We start from the raw sequence: 17,048 nt of genomic DNA, 5'->3' as shown, positions 1-17,048 counted from the left end.
AATACACAATGCGAAGAACAATTTTCAGGGTTTTTTTCTAGAAATGCATCTTCAAGGTATAAGAGATGAGTCAGTGGCAAGTATTTACACTGATCTCCCCAGCCTTGTTCTTGCTTATTTAAATAGTTGTTTGGCTACCTGCAAAAATCCTTTGCAAGACCTTGTGTCACACCCTGGCTGAGCAGAGGACAGGGGACTTGCCACACCAGTTCATGACTTTTGTACATTCCTAAATGTTGGGTTCTGCCAGTATTTTTATTTTCTAGGCTTTCCTGTCCCTTTGATTGTAATCCTTTGTCATTGACAGGTATGCTTATCTAACAAGTCCAATGTTTGTCAAATCCTTGGTGTTTGCTGCTTCCCCATGGTGAATTATAGTGCCTGGAAATCCAGTGGTGCAGCCAAGTCATCCCACAACACTGGGATGTGCTGCTGAGCACTTTTCCATGCAGGATTTTGGTTTTTCTTGATGGCAAAAAGTAATAACAGTACCAGTAAGCACAGTCAGAATAAAGATATTTTTTGCAAGCATGACAGCCACCTTAGGCTGAGCTCGTGGCCATCTGCCAGCTGTACAGGGTTTCTCTAAACTCTCTGGCCATTTCATAGCAGGGTGGTTTTGCAGGCCTAGAAGTCACTGACAAACTGCTGATTGATTTTTTCTTTTTTTTTTTTTTTTTTTTTTTTTTTTTTTAATTTATGTTGGGGTTTTTTTGCAGTCAATGATGTTGTTCAGGATGAATTGAAAAGATGGATACCATGTTTCTGAATTTACCAAATTTCTGAATTTACTTTGCTTAAATGAGTTGCACTATTTAATATAGGGGCATAGGGTGTATGTATTCCTCAAATTCCATTTCATTGAGCAGAGTCTTTCAGGTTTAAAGGTATAAAATATTCTTAATTAGTAAATGTAAGGAAATATTTATTCAACATGGGGACTTAATTCTAACTTTTCTGAAAGCCTTGGGAAATATTTTCAGTATATATACAGTGGAGGCTCAGCTGTTTAGTTTGAGCTTGCTTTTTTGGCACAGCTGTGCTTAGCAGTTGGCTATTGGATGCTCTGGAGAGCTGCCCTTTAACTTTCCTCTGGGCAGGTCTGAAAAAAACCCTCTTACCTCTGAAATTCATGCAGTCTGTGTGTGGACAAATGCAGATAAGGAAAAGCTCTCATCTGTGGTCTCTGTAGTGAACAGTACCACAGCAAGCAGTGGCAGTGAGAGCTCACTCAGACACTCTCACTAGGCATATAAAACTGAGTGAGGTTTATTCTCACTGGAAGTAAAACAGTAAAAGAAATGTGAAATGTAAAACACTAAATGAAATCTTGTTTCTTAAGATAACTAAGTATAGCACCTTGAGTATGACAAGAGGTGGATTTGCTTCCTCAAAGGAGGAAAACTGGCTAATCTCCCCTTTCCCAACCACAGCTTGGTCCAGCTTGGTCACAGCAGAGCCAAGACATGGCAGAGCTGCCAGCAGCAGCAGCACCTGGCCCTGGGTCCACCACACAGGAGAAGCAGCTCCAAGTAATTTCTCAGTCACCTAAACTTCCTTGAAGGCAGATGAAAAATATTTAGGAAACAAATAAGGAATGCTGAGACATTACATAACTGCAGGATCAGACAGCTTTTCACTAAATGAAGAAAACCAGTAATGTACTTATGTCTGCTGCTTTCTTACCTGACCTACCAATAATATGCCATCTGTATATGCACCTCTCTCTCTCTCTTTTTTCTTTTTGGATGGTGACCAAAATTTTGTGAAATGTCAAAACAGGCTTGAAAATTTGTATTCCAAGACCCAGTGATGCCTTAATATTTAGAGACATCCCACCAATTCCCTTCAGCAACAGAGACCTCCTCTGCTTTTCTGTCATTCAGTTCCTCATATGAAATAGGAGCTTGAAAATTTTATGAATAATTTTTTTCAGATTTTTTATTAATAAAAATTAGTTTCTTCTTTCACCTTCCCTAACTGGAAGAAACCTAACGTACATCCATTTTTATTGCTCTTTCCTTAATTAGTTGTTTTGTACAATTACAGCCAAATTCTCCCCACTCTTCCTCCCAAGAAAAGAGTTTAGCATGAGAGGTTGTAGCTGGAGTACCAAATGAGCTCATTTCCAAGTTAGGGAGCTCAGTAAGGGTCACCTATTGACTCTTTTCACCTATTTCTTCACAGTATTTTTAGAAATACTGTGTTCTCTGCCCCTCTCAGGCAGAAGTGTGCCTGCAGCAGAGGTCTGATGCATTGTAGAAAACCCATCCCAACAGCACAAGCCGCTCCAGTTTGTGACTTCATTAATACAAAGTTGGCAGGGTTGGTTATGGCAGGGACTGTGAGGGGCAGACACAGTCCCACAGCCTCTGCCATGTCCTAACACTTGCCACCAAGTGTGGCACTGTGTCAGATGCTGATAACGAGGCGCCAAACACCTGCTATTGCCTCCCCACCCATCAGCAAAATCGGCCTTTGTGATGATGCATTTCTGGATCCAGCCCCAGTTTATCAGTCCGTTCACTGATGGGCCCAAATTAAGGGTGCAGCCTCTTTAGAGAGATTGGGGCTGACTCAGAGGGGCAAAACTGAGACCTCCGGCCATGAACTCTCACAGGGCCACAGGAACAATACCACCCTCTACCCAGCACCTTTTACCGTGGGAAGATGATCAGGGGATGCTTTCCCTGATAAATAGGAGCCATGGTGGGCTTTGGTCACTGGAACTGCCTGACTGAGGAGGAGGAGGATGGACCTGCAGTCCTAACATGGCCTCAGAGAGCTCAGACTCCATTTCAAAGACACTGCAGATTATGCATGGAACCTAAACCTCTACCTAAATCGCACAAGTGAAATACTTAAAGCTGAGCATTATGAATTTATACCAGTGCAGACAACTTTAACATCATGTAGGCTTGTAAAACACCCACTCCATTTGTTGGATCTCTTTTTAATATCTTTCCATGGCTCTGAAATTACTTTCTAAGAAAAGCAACTGAGCAGCTATCCTTCCTAGTTAAAAAAAAAAAAAAAAAAGAAAATTAAACCCTTTTAATGAAGTTAAGAAAGGTAGGGTGTTTGGCTAGTTGCAACAAGACAAACACAATTATCTTATATTTTATCCCTGATGAAATTGGATTTTAAGATGTCACAGACATTAAAGAATCTGGCAACAGGTAATCCTAGTAATGCTGATGCCAGACCAAGCCTATGCAGAAATATTTATTTGCTTCTTCCTTCTCCTTTCCTTCCTTACTCAAAGTAACTATGCTGTATTTCAGCTTAGCCTGAATTTTTGCTCTGAATTAAAAGGCCAGGTGAAGATTTAAGCAGATTAACATTAAAAGGCTGTTAAAAAAAACCCTCAAAAGCAGCTCAACCTGTACATGCAGGATAACTCTTTAACTTCATTCTTTTCAAGTGAAGAAATTGTTGTATAGGGATTTTGAAACCATGACATTAGAAGAGGCATGCAAATATTGTTTCTAAAAATGAAAACTATTTAAGTGGCTGAGGCCATTCTCAATGCCAGGTGAGGCATCTGCAGATTTTTGTGCTGCTCCCTGTCAGCAATGTGAGACATTGGTATTATTTAAATCATTTAGGCTGACATTTACTTCTTTACTTTCTTTGCCACAAGTTCTGAAGTCAGTGGAAAGCCTGCAGGATTACAGGGAAATGATGACAGTCACTGGGCTGGCACTGCCAGGAATGAAGTAAGACTCTCCTTTCCTTTTACCTCTTTGCAAACAGTAATGACAAGTGAAGGCCAGGGCTTTGAATAATGCAAGGGCCACTCTGGAGCCTCACAGTGCCAGTCCCCTTATCAGTGACACAAAGAGCTCCAAGTTTGTGCCACCAAGCCCAGCAAAAGCCAGGATAAGGCTGGTGTGAAGTGAGGATGTTGAACAACCTCTCTCTGTGCTTCAGCTTCTCTGTCTCTTCCTGACTCCTGCTGAACCTCTGTATCACCAAAATATCCCTCAGTAGCAACTTAGAAATATGCCTCTAGAATAAGTACTAGAGTTCTGTGTGCCTTGATCTAACTTGAAGAATTCGGGGTTTTTTTCTGTTTTCCCACCACCCACTGCTTATTTTCTCTCTCCAGACTGTGTATTTATGGTGAGTTGCACTTTCCCTTAGCACGGCTGATTAGTTTTCCATTTCCTTTGTTTGTAAAGGCTGTGGAAAGGAGAGGTTGTAAATTAAAACAGTGAGGGGGCATGAGCACAGATACTGGAAGGTGAATGAATGTATTCTTGCTAAACTCTTGCAGTGCTCCTTGGCACACCTGTGGCCAGGCCACTTAACACCCTCCCATCCCATCTGAGAGCACGTTTCAGGAGTCAGCATGGGCTAGGAGCGATTCCCAGGGGGCACTGTGGATGCAGCCAACATGTTATGGATGCTAAGAGGGCTTAAGAGCCTGAAGTATTTTCCAGGACAGCTGGCCTCACAGTTAGAGAGGAGTCCTGGGCATAGTTAATCTGCAGCATACGTGTAGCCAGAGAATTTTTTTTTTTCCCAATGGGAAAAATATTGTTGTAAAACCACCAAAATTGATAGTGAAACCCATGGGCAGGTTTAGTATCAGAGACTATTTTTAACTCCTTATTTTGAAACCAATTAAACTTGGCAGAGGAGGAAGCTTTTGGGAGGTGGAAGGCAGCCCAGTCTAATGGAGGGGGTTAAATTCACATCTCACCAGATGACAAGGCATTCATGTGCAAGCTGGTACTCTGTGTCTATCAACAACTGAAACTTCCTACAAAGGAGTCACTGACAGAGATTTGGAACTTGCTCCCTGCTTTGGTTGACAGTTGAAATTTGAGATGCTGCAGATGGCTTTTTTTACCCTGTTGTCTCTTGGAGACTATATTTGTAGATGATACAGGTCCTCTGTCTAATTTTTTTTCTTCTGCCATAAAATCTGTATGGGTATCTACTTGTGATTAATTTTTGCATTTTTTTAAAGCAAAAGAAAGATAAATTAGTCACATGTAAAACATAGCTATAGTTTACAGTTTCAGCAAAATCAGAGCTGTGCAAATTATGGCTACTGAAAAGAAGACAAATTCAAGATCCACATCAGGTCAGAAGGAGACAGGAAAATGTTTACCTCTTCCCAAAGCTTAGAGTTTGCTTTTGGGACATTAATCTTTCTGTCTCATCTCACACTTGTTAAAAATACAAGTTAATTTTGAAATAAAAAGTAATTTCAAAGTGAAAAGTTGAAACTTATCTTGTAGAAAGCTAAGGGCTTCCTCATTTCCTAATTGTATTTGCTATTTGTCCCATGGTTCATCCCTAGGTTGAAGCAGGCTTACAAGGCTCAGGGAATGACTTTAGTTTCCATGCTGTATTCCCTCAATGATATTTCATTTTTAGGTATTTTGGTTGGTCATAGTGAGGATACAAACAAGGCAAGACCTGTGATGATTTTCAACCTGCTCCTGTGTACTGCTGCTTTCAGCAGTTTTCTACCACCTTGGCAGGAGACTGTGCACTGTTATAGGAGCAGTGATCTTTAGAAACCACTTACTAGAGTGTTCTTCCTATGTCCACAGTGTATTTCACCTTTTGGGTTATTAGCTTGGTTCTGTGCTGCCAACAGAAAGAAATGACCAGAGCTTACCTAACACCAGGGATTTCCCAGCTGCAGGAGTGAAAAACCTTTGGTAGGCCAGCTAATCTGCATCACCTCTCTTACCATTCTCCAGGCACGTTCTGGCTGTCAGGTGATAAAACAAATGTTTAGGAGGTTTGGACTGGAACTAATGGTGACACTGCTAGCATTGTCTTCCTGTGAAGTTCACAGTTTGATTTGAAAATGGGTTAACTCAAAAGAGCAGAAAGTTGTAAAACAGTATGTGACAAGTCATGACAAGGCACAGCACTCCGAGAGTGGCTGTGTCTCAAGACAGGCTGCATCAGCTGGGTGCAAGGCCTCAGAAAGCAGCAGCATTACTTTCCTCCAAAGATTCATTTCCTTCAAATCAGAGGCATTCCTGGGCATGGGACGCCCCAGTGTGCTGGGAAGAGGGATGACTTGCCCACCTCTCCCAGCTCAGCTGAAATGGGCTAGAAAGGCTGCACTGCAGGCCCTTGGCACTGCTGCCACCCTCCTTGCTCCTGGCTAGTCCCTTTCAGCCACATGGCCACTCCAGAGAATAAATGTCTCAGCCCTCATCAGACCCTGTGGCATGTTTGTCTAGTGGTGTCAGCTACTTGAACTGTCTCCTCTGTGACTCCTGTTTGTGCTTTCTGGCAGCTGGGAAGCACAGTAATCAAAACATGGGTAGGGTGATATATAAAAGTTTATTTTTTTGACTCAATTATGATCTAATAGCTTATCATTCCTCATGCCTCATGCATCCAAGATGTTTTTCCAGATGAAGCCTGGGAAACATGAATCTTTGTGAAACAAGTCTATGTTACTCCTTAGTTGGTCAGCATGCATTACTCATGTAAAAGTATTCCAGATGAAACCACAAGTTTTCCTGAAAATGACAAAATTAATGGAATTATACCAGCACAAACTCTGTTCTTTGTAAATCTGTGCCATAATTTAGCTAGAGAAGAGTTTACCTTGGAATTAAGAAAATGGAGTTAAAGTGGTATAAATCTGCCTTGGTGATGACTGTTTCCTCTTTTAATTTTGTGAAATCCTTTTCTGCTTTCATGCTGATTATACTTATTTAGAAAGATAACTGGATATGGAATTTTCAGAAATCTATTTTCTTCCTGAGAGTACATTTATGCTTATTCCCCTTTTTTTTCTTTTCCAAGCAAAGGAACTATTTTTGATATATTCCTTGGTGAACACAGTCCATGTGTTACTATGCGCTGCTGTTACAAGAATCAATTTTAAAATAAAAAAATAAGTCTTTGATAAAGCAAAAAGGCTTTGCTGATTCTCATGCTGCACCTCAGCAAGCATGTCTGCTATAACCTTGCTACTTTTCTACACTACTTGCAAACAGCAAACCCCACTATGGCAGCAGTGTCAACAGGATGAAGCAAATATTTATTGTTCAGTGCATGAGGCTCAGCACTGGGTGCTGTTCCTCCTAACACCTGTATGACTGACACTTTTCCAGGGCAGCAAGCAGACCAGGTGAAAGGATGAAAGCAGCAATGGTTTACACAGCTAGACTAGCCACAGGTCCTCTCCTAGTCTGTACAGGAATTACAGCCCTGTGGTTTGGTTATTCAAGCTGTTCACTAAATAGAGAATTGTCCTGATTCAAAGAGTATCCATAGCTCCGTGCCAAGAGTCCAACAAGAAGGGCAAGCAGCAAACATGTGCTCTCACAAAAGCACATTGGCAAAGTATAACACTGTCAAAAGGAACAAAGACCTTTTCTTGTTTGCTCAAATCATGATGCATATGAGGACAAGAGACTGGGGTTAGACAGCACAACAGATTAGTACTTTAGGCTTAAAAATTTAGAAATTCAGGAAACTCCAGAATGACTAAGGTCAGATATTTTTTCTGTTCTTCATTGTATTAGTCATTAGGTTTATTGCTCTCCTCTGACCATCATGACTGAAACAAACATAGGAGTCATCTGCAAAAGCAAAAGCAAGATTGAGGTCTGCATTCCCTTGGCCTAGTTCATTCACAGTCCAGAGTCTGTCACATCCAGAGCTGCTCCACACAGCATTAGAGTCCAACTGCACAGCATTGCTCATTCAGTGCAGCCACAGCTCCTACTGGGCCTATCACAACCTCTTGGGAATGTGACTCCTTTTAATCTCTTCCAGCCAGACAAAATGATGAACATCTGCAGAGCCCAGGAAAATGACCTGGAATAACCAATATGAAAACTAATAATTTTAATCAGTCTCTGAGGTGGTATGAACAGTTGTATCTCTACATGATTGTCCTGTGAAAGTCACACCATTGAAGCCAGGTAAACTTAGTTGTGGTTATCCAGATCCCTTGGAGCTAAAGCCATCCATTCCCATCTGGGGTGGTTCTTGCTGAGGACTTCTAAGACAACAAGGTCAATTTGATGCCCCCATCCTCCTCTCCGCCTGAAATTTGAGAAAATGTCTTTTTCCCTTCCCTTCCCTTTTCTCATCTTGTCTTTGGTGTTTTGTTTTTTTTGATTTGTACCTACTACTTTCAGATACAGACTGACACCACGTAAAAAATTTTCTAGCTCTCCTCATCATTTGTGGGGTGTTTCAGATCTGATGGAGGGTTTATATTATTTGGTGTCCAGTTTGAGTATATTTAAATTATTTTTCTCTCCTAGTCTTATATAGTGATCCATAATCCCCAGGCAGAAACTTGAATTGCTTGAGTTCTCCTCAATCAACCCTGTGTACCCAGGCACTTCTGCACATCACTTTGCTCCACTCCAAATTCCTGCACAGCAGAGCTCCTGAAAGATACAGTTCCCAAAGCCACAGCAGAGAAACAAATTCCAGTTTTGGTTCACTAACCCAGCTGCACTGTCCCTGCAATACTTTGTTAGCCTGTCAGAAACCCAGCACTTTCATGTCATACTCTAATCAGTTAGATCTGCAACTGAGATCCAGACTACAAACTTATTGCCAATGGCAACAACCATATCATGGCTTTAAATCAACTTTTGTGCATGTGTGTATGTATTATAACATTATTATTATTATCTTAAGGGAAAGTACTATGGAGCCAAAATCATCATGTCCAATTAGCAAGAGGGGCTGCACATTAAGTTCAAAGAGCCCCTTTGCGTTATCTAATTCCAACAGAACTAGTAACAGAGCCTAATCTAACCTGCCATTTCAAGAGCTTTGGGGAGAACAAATTGCCATCAGAGGGGGAAAGACTTGGAATTGCATGCAGCCTGTCCTCTCCTGACATCCTACTCAGCAAATTCCTCACAGATTTCCTCCTGATGTCAGTAAAACTAACATAAAGGTTATTTCATAAAATCTTCTGTGGATTCTAACTTGTGAAAACTGAAGGATCCATGCCCAGAACAACAATACAGGCTCATGTAAATAACCATAGCATTTGTCCTTTGTGCATAAAGCTTAACAAATGACTGAACCAGAGGAGGGGCTGAAGAGTTCCCATGCCGAGTACCAATGCTGTGAGCACATATTGAAATGAGTAGCCAATAAATGTCAAAGTCAAGGTGACTGATCACATAAAGTCTTCTTGTTTGACTGGAAACTGTTAGGAAAGGTTTCCAGCTTAATATGCAATTTGATAAGGAGTGGGAAAAAAAGAAGTAGAGTTAAATGCTAGAGTTGTTATAAATCATATGAGCTATTTCTTCAGGGAACACAATCCCTTCAGCAGATCAGGAATGCTGTAAGATATGGAGATGTGGTCAGGACTGACAGCAGGAGGTCATTTGTTACCAGTGTTGGACTGGCAGTGTCCCCAGAATCAGTTTTGGAACCCCGGCGAAACAACAGATAAGCAAAGTTTTGGGATTTGGATATTTGCATACTGAAATAATGTCATGCAAATACTCAGAAACTTTCCTTTATCGTGATGCCATCAGAAATGCAGACGGATATCCAAAATGATAATGCTGAGCACTACTTTCCAGCACACAGTATTTCAGCCAACATCACTGGTATGTTCTGGCTGCTTCACGCTGCTCTGATTAAAACTCAGTCATCCTTACAGCTGCTTTGTGTTCCTAGAGCACTGCACAACAGCTGGATCGTGCCGTTGATTTTGGCCCTTAAACTTCTTGGAAATTACTGTGTGAATATCGAAACCTTGGCCTTTTCTGTCACCATTTAAGCTTCTGTCACCTGCATCTCTGGCTTCAGCACATGACACCTTTCCATTTGGGTAATGTGTTGAAAAAGTATCAACATCATAAGGGAAGACAGAGCAAGTGTTAGCATTACCCTGACTTTGGCAGGCGGCTTTCACACTAAGAAAGGCTGTTAGGGGCAGTGTCCCTGAGTGTGGCAGAATGTCTGCCACACTTACTGTCAGGTAAGGCTTGCTGCAAAATAAATCTACAAGTTTAAAAGAAGTTTTGAAAGAGGCCAAGTTCGATCTCCTCTAACAGCAATCATATGCTAATTAGCCAGATGATACAAGACACCAGGTCAATTGGTTAAGCCTCTCTGTTGCCATTTTAATGAACATAACTTTGCATTTGTCCTTGGTGGGCCTCTACTGATTTACATTGAGCATAAGCACACTTGAAATATGCATTCCTAAATTCTCTGTTAACAGGTTGATAAACCTATAGTCAACTGCTCAGTCTTTACACAGCCTCATGAATTGTTTTCTCAGCTCCCACAAGGACAGATGGATCAAAGTGTCTGTCTTGAGTTATGATGTGCCTGGGTGACACACCACCTTTCATGGAGTCTAACATACTCAACTAAGTGCTTCTGGTTGATTATGCAATGTTTCAGGTTGTTGATGTGTCTCAACTAGACATAAGTTAAATTTAACATTAATTGTGCACTTTCAGGTCTATAAGTTGAGTCACCTTGCTACAGAGAAATCCCTAAAATGGCACGCTACTAAGCAGAATATACTGTAATATAATAATCTGTTTTCCACTGCAAAACATATACAAGACAGTCTTCAAATATTTGTTCTCAAAACATGTGGGATCTCCTGGATCCATGAAGCTATTCACTGTAAGCCATAAAAAATAGGTTTAGTTTAGAGATGAAAGTGGCTGGAGGCTGTGACCCACAGGGACTCAGAAGGAAACACTTAGAAAATAGAGACAGACTGAATCCCAAGTGCTCTCTCCTGAGAGGAAGCATGGTTGGAAAGTTTCAAACCCATTAAAGTTAAACAAATTGAAAAGCCCTATCTGAGAGGAAACATAGTACTATGTTTATTTTTCCATTATAAATCTGAAACCTAAAAGATTTCCTGAGGTTCTCAGGTATTGTTCATGCTTATAATGGAGATCTGTTTTTAGAAAGTGTAATTCATGTATTTAATCCAAACTGTTTGATGAAAAACACCCTGCATAAGCATTCAGGAAGCTAAAGGCCATTGTATACCTGTATCACATATTGTTTGGATAAGAGCAGGCCTACAATGCAAGGAATCTCTTTGTGAAACTCTCTCACTCCAAAATAGAGGGTCTAATTCTCTCCCTATTTATGCTGCTGGATGAATTCCACTGAATTAGTGAAGACATGAGTAACCAGTCATAATAAAAAGACAATCTTCATGCTGACTGTGAAACTACAAAAGTGCAAGGCTAATTGTGGCAAGAGATTTATAATGCTGGCCTGAGTCAAGTACGTAGGCAAGCCACTGCAGACTCAGGGCAATTTAGCAAAGCTGATTAGCCAATGTATTTTAGGTTTTGCTCCCTAACTAGTGAACTGCTGCTCTGAACTCCTTATCGGAAGTGTGTGTGATGTTATTGATGTTGAAAAGCATCTGTTTGACTAATGAACAAACTGCAAACTAGCACCAGAGATTACTTCAAATGAGAGGAATACTTGGAAGCAGTGGAATATTTTTCATTAGATTTATTGCTATAAAAATTTAGCAGTACAGTTGGTCAGGTGACAGAGCTGAGAAATGTTTGCTATCGTAGTCTAAGGCTCAATGTAGGTGCTTAAGAAGACAGAAATGTGAGCATTGAATAACCACGACCTGACATTTTGGACAAACCCTGAATCTTCTGGAAAGAGTGTGTTGATATTGCCTATTTACCTGTTAGTGATTTCATACCATTTGTGCTCATTTTTCAAACTTCTTTTCAACTTTGCTTTATGGAACTCATTGTCTAATAATCCTGTGCAGTATTTGCCACCTGATTTACTCTGCATTCTCCATTTTTCTTGGTTACCTGCAATAAAATCATTGCTTATTTCAGAGGAACAGCAGACTGACATTAATCAAGCTTTGGCACTCCACTCTCACAGAGAATTTCTCCAGCAATATGCTTTTGAAAAATATAATCGCATTTCTGTTTCTCTAGTAAGCCACATATTAAATAAGATCTCTCTGACAACCTGCTTTGCTTTGTAGTGTTGAATTGTGAATGATCAACACGTCAACTGAAGAAAAGGAAACACTGGAACATGTTGTCCCACATCACTTTTAAGTTCCATACATTTAAACTCATATCAGCATTTGGCTTGCTGAAAAAGATGGCTAACCTTACCTCGGGACTTTTTTTCTGCCACACACAGAGTTATTGGAATGGTTGAGCTTTCTACCACAGTCTCTTGAGCATGACAGTATTCTCCAGTTTTTAGAAGACTGTTGTTCTTACCAAAGGCAGTATTTCCACTGTGGCTTTCTTTTTTTGTAAGTAATTTTGTTTACAAATGCATCTTTATGTTTGTTTCTTTCTAGGCAGGGATGAGGTCCCGAAACCAAGGTGGAGAAAGCTCGTCTAACGGGCACTTCTCCAGTTCCAAGCCTGTCATCAGCCACACAGAGAATGAAAAACTTCAGGAGGATGCCAAGAAAAAGAACAAACCTCATCGGAAGGAAGATGAGGTCATGGTTTCAGCAACTGTCAAACGGCACTCAAAATCACCCGGTCCTAGTGAGAGAAAGAACAAGAAGTCCATAGAGCTTTCTAAAGAAGACTTGATAAAACTACTCAGTATAATGGAAGGAGAACTGCAGGTAAATGAAACATATTCTAAACCATATTTTCAATGTACCTATCTATTTTTAGGTTGTCCAAAGAGCACAGGGCTCAACTAACAGGAACATCATATTTAAGGCAAAGGACCACAAGGAGAGATCAGTGGTAGCTGGTCTTTAACAGCCATAGTTTTAAGTGATGTTTTATTTACCACTGCAGCGACCCAAGGAAGATAAATTATAAACACCTGTCAAAGAAACACCTGACAAACAAATGTAGATCTGCAGGTGAGGCTGGAAACAACCACAGGGGAACCAGTGGTGGGTGGGAAGGAGGGAGCGGAGGAAGATAAGTAAACATAGGGAATGTAATTACAATCATTACTGAAAATATTCAAGAGGCCAATGTACAAGTCAGGAATACTGAAAATGGACTTAGGATGTCCCCTGGAACTTCTGCATATTTAGATGTTACTGAGGCCTCAGCCAAAGCTCTGCCTGTCCTGTCTGATTTCCAGAGCCCAGTGCTTTGCACATTCCTTGTCTTTCAAAGATCCATTCGTTTATTTCTTGGAGTCGTGCTTGAAAGCTTTCTCAGTTATCCTGGTTTGCATGTTAATTCAGCCCAGTAGTAAGTCCCTGATGGCAGTCAGCCTGATTTTGCACTTAACTTGTCCCCAAATGTCTGTCCACTTTTGAGATTCTCTTTAATGCTAATACATCACTGATCTCTTTGTAGTGTGAGAGATTCTCTCCAGAGAATTTCAAAATAAGAAGCTGAAATGTGGTATTTGAAAAAGTCAGTATGAAGACTTGTAGCTTTTCAAAAGTTATCCCCTTTTGTAGTAGGACTGCTTTTCAAATTCATACACTCTTTTGGTTATATTTTTAGTGACCTTTTTCACTGAACCTATGGACAAGCAGAAAAAAGCCACCTGACCTGTGTGAAAATATTTTGTCTTAATCCCCTTATTCCAATTAACCATTACTATTTATCTTTGCATAGAAGGCTTTACTTTTCCCCTGAAACCCACATTCATAACATTACTTTGTTGAACTTGTTATCATCTTATCTGATTAAAAGAAGCAATTGTTTTGTTAATTTCTTCAGTACATGAGTCACCATTAGCACAACTCTGAGATTCCATCTCACTAAGTATCATTAAGTATCACTTTTTCTGCACATAATTCACCTCTAGTTTGTCAGAAACTACTGTCAACTTATAAGAAGTATGCATTCAAAATAAATAATTTTGTCAAAGATGGAGAATAGTCATTTTACAATGAAAACCTGCAGGAAAAAAAGGAAGAAAATATGTTGAATGCAATTTTGCAGAGGAAAAAAGAAATTACCATTACAGAAAAGTAACCATTTTTATTGTGCTTCATTTGACTTTATTCAAAATCTTGTATATGTAATTTCCTTAGAGATGGAGTTAGCGTGCAGCTTCTGTGGTGAACAGAGCCAAACCTCAATAGAAATGTATCATGCTCATGTTGTTCACAAAGATTTACCCTGAAGTCACCTTTGTGGTCTGGAAAGATGAGGTGAAGAAAGTCACTAATGTTTCCTGTGTGGCAATAAATGTGGTCTTTATTGCTTGAGTAATTCTCCTGTTCTTCACCATAGTCTTTTACTTTGTGGGGTAGTTACACAAGCTTTGAAGGCCTGCCCATGTTCTCATTATCCCTATGGGGATGATGGGAATAGATCCTGGACAATACTTTTAGGGGTTTTCTACATACAGACCCCAAAAGGATGTCAGGCACTGCTGAATCTTCCTGGCATGACAGGAGGGTATGGGGACACCCACACTGGTGGCCATAGAGTGCATCTGTTCTGCTCCTTGCAGCCAGGCAGGGAAGAGAGTAATTATTTTTAATCCACAAAAGCTTTAATTTCATGCCAACCCCCCCATTTTAGTTATTTCCCTGGTACCTGTGTTGACCCATTTCTGACGTGGGCAAGCTCCAGCACTTTGGCTAGAGATGAGAGCCTGGCTTTAACACTACAAAGGAAGATGAGCCAAGGAAGGCTCCAGCCAAAGTAAATACTCTGGTATTACCTCCTGGCTGTCACAGTGACCTAATGCACTGAGTCATTTCATGGCTTTTTATTTTCAGATCTTTTCAGACATCTCTGGTGGCTGGCTGGCATTTTGTTGGACTGACAAATCATATTGCGGGTTTACTTTGAAGCCATTTCAATTCTGGCAAAGCAAACATTATCTAGGCATATGTAAGAAGAATTTATTTTGAGAATAGCATCAGGCTGTACCTGTAGGGAGATGCATTATTTTCTACATAAAAAAAATGGGATAAAATACCATAATTGTTTACTCGGCCATGAGTAGAAGGCATCTTATGGCTGTTCCACCAGGGTGACACTGCCTTGGAACCCTCAAACAGTGAGCTAAGCCATGGAAGGTAACCTGTGACAGTGTGTGGGGTTAGCAGGGTAAACTGGTAATGCATTCACATGCATCATGTGCTTAGTTCACTACTCACACCATCTCACATCATAGACCCACACCACATTGATCTTGGTACCAATATTGAGCACTTACTTCACAATTTGATGCTCCAGCTCTTAATTTTGAAGTCAAACGTGCCAGAAAACCGTGGAGAGATGCCCTGGAAATGATGTTTGTGTCCTCATTTTTACCTTGATTGGTTTTCAAAATTATAATACCCTCAGGTAGCTTGCTTGTGCTTTAGCTTCTAGAACCAATTTGGACTCAGCTGTGCCTGTCTTCATGTTTCCTGGCTGGACCCTGTACATTTACTGAATGTAGAGAAGGAAAGCTTTTCACAAACATCTGAGGTCACCAAATAGCCTATGCCTTATTTTGTAAGAAAACAAAAGGGAAGAAAAGAAGCTGTGGTGATGAGAATATGTCCCAATATACATGGCAGGAGAGCTCTTAAGTACAGCCTCTCTGAAGGAGAGTGGGAAGCAAATGAACTGATGACAGGGATTTATTTTAATGGTCCTACAGCTCAGTGGAGTGTATTTTCTCTTCTAAGATCTAACTGCTCATATAAAAAAAATAGTGATTACATGGTCTTTAAACCCATATTGAACATATAGTGGCAAAAAAATCCATGAAGTATTGCTTCCTATACCTGGAAAAAAAATCTAATTTTTAAATACTGCAAAGCTGATTTGAAAAGAAAACTTCAAATACCAGTAGAATAAATTGGACCATGAAGGCATGGCATTAATTTGCCTGGTTGATACAGTGATTTCAGTCAAACCCACATGTGAATATAATTAATTACAGAGCAAGACAGGCAGTGTGGATCTTTACAATGATGATATAATACTATCTGTGGTTCACAGATTTTTGTCCAATGGCCTATGTATTTGTCCTGGCAGGAATATATTCCTTTTCTGTATGGTTTCTGAGCAGCAGCCATTAATCTTCAGCAATACCAACACTGATTTTCAACATTTCCTGATTGGGGGCCCAAAAGGAAATGAGGAGGAGTATTCCTACATGTTTACGACTCACTCTTTTATTGCATGTTTGGGGAAAAAACCCACAAAAATAAAAGTATATTTATAATGACAGCATCCCACTACAAATCATTAGATTTCTCAAGGAAAATAATTTCTTATCCAGATTCTGTGCCTGTTGCTGGAGGACAATTTAAGCTTGGGAGACAGTTTCCTATATTTCACACCAATTCAAAAAGGAGCAACTTTTCCACTCAAGGCCTTTATTATAGTCCATGTTTTACTGGGTTTCTCCAGTGCCAGCGTGGCATTCATCCCCTGCAGCTCAGCCCCTCATTCCTGTCGAGGTCCCTTGCATGCTTTAGGGCTGAGGGAAATGTTTCCTGAGAGCCTGGCACTGCTGGGGAGCAGAGCTCCTCAAAGCCATGCAGCCATGGGGTGTACAGGAAATGCATGTTAAGTTGTCAGCTGCTGTCACATTTCCTGTGTTGCAGAGGAACAGTATGTGTAATATACAAGGGATATATAAATTCATATTTATTCATTAGACAAGACACAATTTCTGACAAGTCCTCAGACTGCCAAATGGTCTAATGTAACACTGGGTTGGGTTTGCTTTGAGATTTTAAGGGAAACACTGTGTAGCAGATATTCAGAGGTAAACCTATTTATATAGCATTGCTGGTTCAAAGGGAGAGACTAAACCACTCTGCTGTGAAAGAAATCCCTTCCTTACAAGTATTTAATCAAGACTGCATTTAATGGTTAATTTGAGTGCTTACACAAGGTGCCAGAGCAATATCTTGTTGAAGGGCAGTGTGGGAGGCTGGTTGCTGAGACAAGACAGGCGTGGGGGAAGGAGCTCTCTCATCCAACAGAGACAGGAGGAGATCACCTTCAGGTGGGCTGCAAGACTTTCCTTTCAACCTGGGAGGATCAGGGAAAGGTTAGCAGAGGACTCCGTTTTGTTCTCCCTGGCAAGGTCCTTATGAAACACTTTGGTATCAGTGGCTGCGCATCCAACCACCAGGA

At 40.6% G+C, this 17,048-nt stretch overlaps 1 protein-coding gene across 3 annotated transcripts in view; it reads left to right on the top strand.

Moving 5' to 3' along the window:
* FILIP1 (filamin A interacting protein 1) overlaps positions 1 to 17,048 on the top strand; it is a 102,063-nt gene that overhangs the window by 29,765 nt on the left and 55,250 nt on the right. For all 3 annotated transcript variants that reach the window (XM_077174836.1, XM_077174837.1, XM_077174838.1), the window contains one exon: positions 12,317 to 12,595. In XM_077174836.1, coding sequence (XP_077030951.1) covers positions 12,323 to 12,595 — 273 coding nt within the window. In that variant the 5' untranslated portion in view covers positions 12,317 to 12,322. The remainder of the gene's footprint in view (positions 1 to 12,316; positions 12,596 to 17,048) is intronic.

This window comes from Agelaius phoeniceus, chromosome 3 (assembly GCF_051311805.1).
Source record: "Agelaius phoeniceus isolate bAgePho1 chromosome 3, bAgePho1.hap1, whole genome shotgun sequence".
NCBI classification, from domain to species: domain Eukaryota; kingdom Metazoa; phylum Chordata; class Aves; order Passeriformes; family Icteridae; genus Agelaius; species Agelaius phoeniceus.
Note: the sequence above shows the minus strand (reverse complement) of the source record. Positions and strands in the feature narration are given on the sequence as shown.